This window comes from Protopterus annectens, chromosome 1.part1 (assembly GCF_019279795.1).
Source record: "Protopterus annectens isolate FY-2018-M chromosome 1.part1, PAN1.0, whole genome shotgun sequence".
In the NCBI taxonomy this organism is placed as follows: Eukaryota; Metazoa; Chordata; order Ceratodontiformes; family Protopteridae; genus Protopterus; species Protopterus annectens.
The window spans coordinates 1,420,800,216-1,420,809,321 of NC_056726.1; the positions used below are offsets into that span (position 1 = coordinate 1,420,800,216).

Genomic DNA, 9,106 nt, shown 5'->3' on the forward strand with positions numbered 1-9,106 from the left:
GACTTTTTGCTAAGTCCAGATAAGAGATACATAAAGCTGGTAGATGCAACTTGCCTGGCCATACCAGGTTCCCCATTTTCCCTTGTTATTTTTATGGTGACAGTCAGTTGGAATTCATATCTCAAGTACCATAGTGTTTGCATAACATTGTGGTAGTGAAGCATCAGATGTCAGCTGTGATTAAATCCACATATTTTCTGCTTTGGACCATTTCTGGAATTAAGTATCCAACACTGCTTTCTGAAATGGTGGCTGCAGTTCATGCGGTTATAGCTTCCAGGTTTTTCTGCTGTAATGCTATGTAACTGGGGTTATCAGATGTTGACCTAGTCCACCTGAATTAGGTGCACAATTCTGCTGCTTGTTGCTATGTGGTACTTCTTGATACAATAATGTCAAACTAGTACTGTGACAGCTGTGTTTGCTGCTAGCTGTGGCTCATTCAGTTTGAGAATCTTGACTTTACCTTATATAGCCTATCAGGGCTATCTATCTGCCTTTGTTCTAATACTGTAATATACTTACTTTAGTCAGTTGAAGAGGTGAGAATATTGGTTCCATGGGCACTTTCAGCCATCATGTTTTTTTTCCAGCAAATACCATCTCTGCTGTACTCTCAGTACACTAATTTGGATTAGGTAGTTGCTGATGCAGCCAAATTATGAGGTCTTAAGACAGGAAAGAAATATATTTTCCGTGCCCCCAGTCTACCCAGTATCAAATAAATGTATGGTTTTGCAAAACTATTGCCTTCCACATATATCTTGCTGCAGGCTTTGTGCTTATGATCTGTCTTACAAGGACTAGTTTTTTTAGATAGCAAGGATCACATCAGGCTGACAATAAGAATGGGAAGACTGTCAGGACTAGGTGGTTGCTGATTTATCCAGGTGAGTGGTTTTAAATTTTCAATGGGAAAATATATTCAATGTATCTGAAATATAGAACATAAGTTATACCAGCATTCTGGGTTCCTGAAAAGTCATCTCATAGATACTAGTAGGTTACAATAAGCACCTCACAAAACAACTATATTTATAATATACTCTTTGGCTTTGCATTTATATTTTCTAATATTTTTGTTTCTATGTCTACATCTGCAGCATATAACATGATAAAAAAGAGATCTCCAGTACTAATGCCAGTCATGAAAGGCTGGAATACAGAGGCAACTTACTCTTCTACATTTGACAGAGCTGTGAACTATACTATTTACAGCAGATAAAATGAATTACAAGCTTAAAATAAACAATGTACTGCAGACTTACCACAGCTATATATTTCATACTGTTTCCTCTCATAACAACTACTTGGGTCTGATTGTGCTTATATGCTATATCTTTGCTAGTAATATTACAGCCTTTATTTGTTGTGTCACAATCCACCAGCTGCTGCTCACTGAATGTATGAAGCTGATTAGTTTTCACACAGTACCGTGACTCTATTGCTCCAACCTGTAATAGAAACAAACTGTTATTAACACATGCTTACCCTGAGCTAAGTAATTATTCATTTAAATATATGAACTGCCTTTTTAAGCAACTTTTATTGAGTTACAATTGCAAGGATGACATAGGTACACATTCATTAATAGGGAAGAAAAAACATATTTTTCATTGTTTACATGCAGTATATATATACATATATATATATATATATATATATATATATATATATATATATATATATATATAAAACATTTTTTTTTTCTTCAGGCAGTCGTTCACACATTACATAAAGTATTGAATTCCTTACACTCCTTAAACCTCACTTCTCTCCAGGGTATTATGCATGCATTAATTCTATAAAAACTGAGTATTTATATGTAATTTGCTCTTCTGCATTGTGGTTACTAAGCAAATATTTATAAACTCTATGCAAATTACATGAACTTACAAATATATCACGTTAATGCAACTGCAAAATGCAAAAAAAAATGGCTTAACTTCTGTTGTATGAAACAGTCTGCTTTATTTTCTAAAGACTGTTGTCTCATCTGCATTCCTTTCCACATTAGTATTTTTTTTTGTTTACTCAAAGGAATTTTATTGATCATTTTCAGATAGAAATGTTCAGTTAATAATATAAATATTAATAGAAATACAAATGCAAAGTATGAAGTAAACAAACTATGTACAATATATACAAAGCCTGACTTTAAAGACTGAAATATATAATGCTCAGTCAAGAGATTCTTTTTTCTCTTACTTATCATTTTCAAGTTAATTCTTTAAACATCTGAGATAAGACCCTGTTGATGAATGTTAATAACAGTGATCACTTTCATCCAAAGATTATTGGTAAATGGCTTGAGATGAATTCTTTGTTCTTTAACTTTAGATTCTCTGAAGGCTGTTTCCTTCAAGAAGGACAAAAAGGCACTAAATGACAATGGATTGAAGGATCTCCATTCTTTAGTATTACATTTCTTGCAAATGCAAGGGTAGCCTATAAAAAGATTAATACATTTCAATTTTCCAGTATCATATAGATTAAATAAAATTAAAAACTTGGACAAAGAGAAATTATCTGAAAATAAAGCTTTCAAAAAGTCATATTATTCCAAAACAAATTTAGAGAAGGACAGTCGTAAACATATGAATCCATTCAGTCTTGCATACTTGAAAACATCTCCAACAAATTATATTATTGTTGCCATTAGATTTAGCTATTTTATTAGGAGTCAAGAAAGCTGTATGCAAAAATGTTGAAGTAAATATGTGCCAGTAATGATACCAAGAGGTATGTTTAATAGATGGTAGTATTTGTGATTTATGCTCCGGAGTTAATGAAGAAGAATTAGCCAATTTGATATGATTCCTAAATGTGATATTTCAATTTATTTTATATTTTATTAAAATTTTGTAAAGTTTTGAAATTAAATTATCAATTGTAAATTTGCTATATTTAATTTAAAAAAAAAAAGATGCACTAATTTAAGAGTTTCTTTAAAATGAGAGTGAGAAATAGGTAAACACAGTTACCCGGCTTGTGTTCTCACCATTTGTACTAATAGCCAGTCTTGGGAATCTAAATTGCATTCTATTATAAGTTATTTAGAATCTTTGACTTTCAAATCTGTAAAGGAATTATGCCAACAATCAAAGTTCTTATATTCCCAATTAACAAAAAAGAGTAATTAGGCAATTTATCAAATATTTTTGGTGATACTAAAGGGAATGATAGTATTAAACCAAATATTAATATCTATATTAGAAAGGATTCACACTGGCAATTTTTGACTGGCATTTTGGGCACAATATGTTTAACCTAAAGTTTTAAGGCATTACCTCTGCATTACCTGACTCTATGTGAGTGGGTGAGATTTTCCCAAAAAAAAAAAAATGAGAATAAAATCATTGGTTTTATGGTGCTAGGAAGCTGTTTTCATTGAGATGATGTGCCTGTAATGCTGAGGAGTTTTTTTCCTTTGTTGGAGTGTTCCTGTAATGCTTTTTTTCATTTTGGAAAACTGCTACTCTGTTTTCCTCCTTGTGGAAATTTTGTAACCAACTGTGCCATCTGGTGCCATTTTGAAATTTGGTAAACAGCTGAATGATTTGCTGTCATTGCTGTCCACCTGCAATTGGTAAACTAACCAGTGTCAAAAATTTTCTGAAATGTTTGAAAGTTTTTATTGGGGAAACCCACAGCTTGAGTGATTGAGAAAAAAGTTTCTCTTTCCTAATGTTTTGTTTTGGCATGATTGAACCAACAAATTCTATAAATCTTGTTATAAACATGATTATAAAAACAATGCAATAATGATCAGCAATATGATACCTAGTTATCTAAATGGTTTTGAGAATAGCAATAGGGGATATGTGGCAAGCAAGAAAAGGTATCCTAAGACTGTATTTCTTAAGCAAAGTGAAAAAAATGAAAATGCATTTATTATTAAGTCTACACTTAGGAGAACTTAATATAAATGAAATAGAAGTATAATAAGTGGACTGATAGATCCAGGTAGGTAAAACATTTTTGTGCATATAAAATGCATTTTAATAGTAAAGACATAAGTAGAGTATTAATGAGCCAGTAACAGAGCTTAAATGGGGTTATGCTCATACACAAAAAACATTTGGAAGAATGTTAGAACCATTTTATGTGGCTTCTTAATTGGAACTTTATGACTTTCCTCTTTTTGAAAAGTTATGGGAAGATTAAAAAGCAATAAACCATGATAATCCTGAAGAAGATAAGACAGATCCTGCAGAAATAAGGAACCCACCCACCAACTAAAATATTGCAGCCTGCACCTGTTTCCATAAGTAAAGGAAAACGGGCAACTGAAGAACCTACACCCGATAAGAGTTTTAAGTCCACTTCCCTCAGTGCAAGACATGGTCATCAATACTGTAGGCAATAGGTAACTATAAGCAATAAAACAGGAACAAGGATGAATGTGATATGGTGTGCAATACCTTTTTTACAGGGATCTAAAGAAAATATAAATAAGAGTATGCAGGTAGCAATAAGTAATTAAACAGGAACAAATATTGAAATACATTCTGAAGTTTCCTTTTCCTAAGGATCTAGAAAGGAAATACAAGTAGTGGTGTATATTCCCTCTTAAGATACAGAAAATACAAAAAAAAAATGCGTTGTCACCATTTGCGATAGAAGTGAAACTTCTGTAAAGAAGTGTGAAGGAAAGCAAATAGAATTATAAATGAGGGAGTGGAACAGTCAGACTGTGGTAGCTATAATAGCATGATTAAATGTTTATCAATACCTGATGAAGCACAGTTAACACTAAACAATAAAAAAAATTAGAATCCTGGGAATCGGGCTGTTATGAATAACCAAGCTCTCTAGTGGTCTTCCAAACATTTCACATTTATTGAAAACACCACATTCAAGGAACTGGAGAAAGAAAAATTAACCATAGATGCAGAGTTCAGATGATATCAAAGTCCCACACTTAAAACCATTACCAGCACCAACCTTTTTCAAATTCAGACCTGTGTTACATGAAGCAATGCTACTGTCACAAGGCACATAATTTAAGGCGTTATAGATATAACCTGAGTGATGTGCACTTGTATTTAACTTTTCTTGTGCATCTGTATAGGTTTTGAGTTGAGAGGGTGCAAACTTTGAAGTCAAGGTACCTTGTTCTTTAGCAATACTGGTTTGAGTTTAGTTAGAGTTTGTGCTTGTCTTTGAGGACTGATAAACATGCTGATAAAGTATAGGTGTGGCATGCCTTCTTGATGACATATAGTATGCAACATTTATTGCACCGAAACGCACACACCACACCACGATAAAGTATAATACCTTCACTGATGTATACGGTACCTCGGCTTATGCCTTCAAGGAATACATTTTTACATCAAGCAGCCATGTTTTTATGTTGTGACATCATTAATTGCTTAAGTCATTGATTTGAATTAACCTCTAAAATCAATTACAAAATCACTTCATCATCTCCATTTAAGTGCCCGTAATGTATTGCCTAATACATATATTTTCCTACTAAATTCATACTTTACATATAATATAAATTCATTTTTAACATTTAATATAATTCATTTTTAACAAATACCATGAATAAATCCCAAACACATGAAAATACATATAAAATTATCATAATATGCACATTTCATTAATTCAAACTCTGCATATAAATAATTATAAATGTATAAACTATAAATATATAACTTTATACAAATAAATATAATGCTTCAATACATGATGGGCTGACCCAATGTGAACTATACTGCTAAAAGTGCAATCTGTGACATGAAATTCCCTTATCTAGCCTATACATTATCCCCCGGATTCATGAAGCTCGGTGCAAGGCTGGTGTAAGGCCTGCGCCGGCCGTGCGGCATATAAATGGTGTAGTAGCGCCATATGCATATTAATGAAGGTGCGCCGCTACCACATCCACGTGCATAGGACTCGTGCGCGAGTGCATGGGGCGTTACTAAGCTGTGCCCAGAGGCGTGTCAATGTCGGCTGGCGATGAGCAACCTAAACTGCTGAATATTATAGCCTTCCTGCAATAGTAATTGCACCTATCAGTGTCCGTGGATAATGAAATGTATGCAAAGCATGCAAGACAGTTCCTGGCCACACAAAATGGAGAACCAAACAGAAATACACGCAACATAATATGAGTTTTCATCCATGGAACAAATGACATTTAAAATCGTGTGTCCGTAATGTACTGCACTGTCAGAAGTTATACCCAGTGGAAGTGAAGCGCATCATGTCAGCGCGCCGCCAATACACACGTCTAGCCCCATGGGTATGGTCACCAGCAGTCCCACAGTGGTAGTGATAGTACACAGCAGGGCAGTTGTGGCTATATAACAACCGTAAAGAAACCTGACAGTCCATATTGTATACCAAACACACACAAACATATGTATATTAAAATGTGCTATACACATGAACAGGAACGTAACCGTCACATACACATAGGATGCTATATGCGGAACTGGGATATCCAAAAGTAGAACCCATGCATGCAAATGCAATATGCAACAACCCCTGTATAGCACATAACCCGCACCCATGTCCAAATGTCCACCAAATCCAGCTACCAGCCTTGCGCATCTGTACACCTACACATAGCGGGTATTCCCCATATGTAGTAGGAAGTATCGTCCTAGGCAGTGTCTGGATTGCAAATATGTATCCCACATTTGTAAACATCCCATCACAGGTATGTAAATCCAAATGCCCGCGCGTTAATGTTACGGCAAAATGTGTGTACATCCCGCGTGGGATAAGTAACCTGTTGAAACCTCAGATTTGTTTACACACCACGGTGTCCATTACTGTACACATCTGGACAAAACATGTATGTGTAGTCACGGTACTGTTCAGTATCTGCACAGACATGCAATTCATACTACGCAGTATGGAACAGCTGTCCACCATGCAGGTCACCCTACTAGGATTGCCACCTGTTCAGATGGCCAAGGTGAGACATCCCTTGTAGAAATGTGAGAATTTGCAGGATAAAACATACCCCCGGCCTGTGCAAAGTACAGAATTACACATGTATGCCAAGATAAAAGCTAATGCCATAGCGTTTGAATAGCTTATGCTATCCCAAATAATAGTTATGTGTACCAGATACAAAATACCTGTATCATGCAACTAGTACAGAAATGAAGAAATATATTATTGTCTTAAAATCACAGGACATTTGCCATGTCTTAGGTGTCATCGCAGGACACAACTGTCCAAAGTGGGACCTCCGCTCACAAAGAGGAACAAGTGGTAACCCTACTCCCCACTGAATTATCGACAGTATATATTCAACTCAATCACATACCGACACCACCTCTCAACCTATTACAGCAACAAAACCTGGACAAAGCCTAAAAGGATGGGTGGACAAATAGGGACAGATGTAATTACTGCTCTCACAAGATTCGAAAGTTCAAGGAATAATAGTATGTACATAAGCAGGAAATGTTGTGAAGAATGTGGGGTAGTCCCCAGTATTACAGAGGTCCGTACATATATACTGTAACAAGCCATCACATATGTTGACTGTACTACTGCATACCCGTAGTTAATTCATAGTTAAGTCATGTGCAAAATAATAACCCTCGTAAGAATGAATACAGGAAATAGTCAAATGTGAATGGGAACACAACTCACCGTGAATTATGTATCGTAACCGCCCCCACCCATATTATGTATTGCCAACATCATAAGCTGCTGACAGGTGCCCAAACACCTGTGTCTGTAAACACAGATTAAATGTTTAAACTGGACAAACCCTGTCCATGTGCTTTGTCTGACATTTGAACATGGTCAGGGCAGTTCCGTTCACCAGGCGGACAAGCCTAAACCCAGATCACAACATGAACACCCTGACAATTAAAGACCTGTATGTGTCAGGACTATAAGCCTTTGGGTTCTGAATATCCCTGCAGTGATGAAATATGCAGCGTGGGTCCAGAGCAGTAGGGAATAGGGAATGTGTAACATGTAGTATCGCATTTTTCCCAGCAGGAGAATGGATGCCTGTGACGTAAGTGAAGCGGTGAGGCATATGTTAATGTAGCTATGTACTATGGGTATGCATATAAATGAGTCAGAACACCAAACGTATAGTGGTTACGGCATCCGGCCAATGTGAATGCAGTCCCGGTTGAACAACGACTACAGCACATATAATGTGAAAGTGTAATGAATGTGTCTGTGCTGTACAAACAGTTAAATATGTAAAGGTGAACGTGTGTTTCACAAACGTCCGTTAACCGTATTACAGATAATTACTGGTACTGTCACAAGTAATAAAGCCCATGTAAGCACAAAGACTTAGTAAACATATGTAACCCACAATAAGGATATGCATGCGCGCCTGTGCGTAACCCACAATAAGGAAATGCAAGTGCACCTGTGCGTGTGTGATCCACTCACAGCATAGTAAATGAATGCTGTTTCCCCCATGTTAGTTATACATGGCTCAAACCTGTTAACCTCGTAAAGTATGAAACCGGACAAAGCCATGCAAACTACCGGTACAAATAGGGACAAACACCAGATATGTGCCAGAACAAACATAGAAAGTGGATAGAATAACGGGTGTGTCAGTAGCATGGATTCTCTGAAGGGTATGCAGTCGTAACCTGAACTGCTTGCCAGAAATCCCCACTGTAAGTCTCAAATGAAATACCATGACATTGCCAGATAGACACAGGTTTATTTAAAACACAGCGAAGATAAAGGGGCAAGCAGCTGTACACTCTGCAATCTGTATAGTGGAAAGGTATGGTATGGATATAGATATATGTGTATACACATAATCCACAGACGTAAACCAAAGCAAGTTATGAAATGAGGATTGTACATGTATATATGTATACACAACAGACTTATGTCCCGTAGATATGACATATGTACATAAATAGGCAACGTTATATCTAATATGGGTAGACAAACAGACATGCAGGAAAGGTGAATAAACCGCAGCATTCCAAACCATTGGCCAGAAAGTGACAGTCCAGCAAGTTCTACACTTTAAACATGCAGATAGGTGTCCATTGCAGGACTCCAAAAATTGAATCTTACATAGTGTCAACTGACATTGACGCAAAAGAAGTGACTGCAGCAAATACGAAATAGCTGT

General features: G+C 36.1%; 1 protein-coding gene across 1 annotated transcript in view; it reads right to left on the bottom strand.

Moving 5' to 3' along the window:
* The window catches only part of LOC122816328 (pro-cathepsin H-like), a 256,322-nt gene extending 254,738 nt beyond the window's left edge, over window positions 1-1,584 (bottom strand). Inside the window, exons 1-2 of the mRNA XM_044089057.1 lie at window positions 1,558-1,584; window positions 1,269-1,454 (exon numbers count right to left, since the gene is read on the bottom strand). Of these exons, the coding sequence (XP_043944992.1) occupies window positions 1,269-1,454; window positions 1,558-1,584 (213 nt within the window). The remainder of the gene's footprint in view (window positions 1-1,268; window positions 1,455-1,557) is intronic.
* Window positions 1,585-9,106: the final 7,522 nt, after the last annotated feature.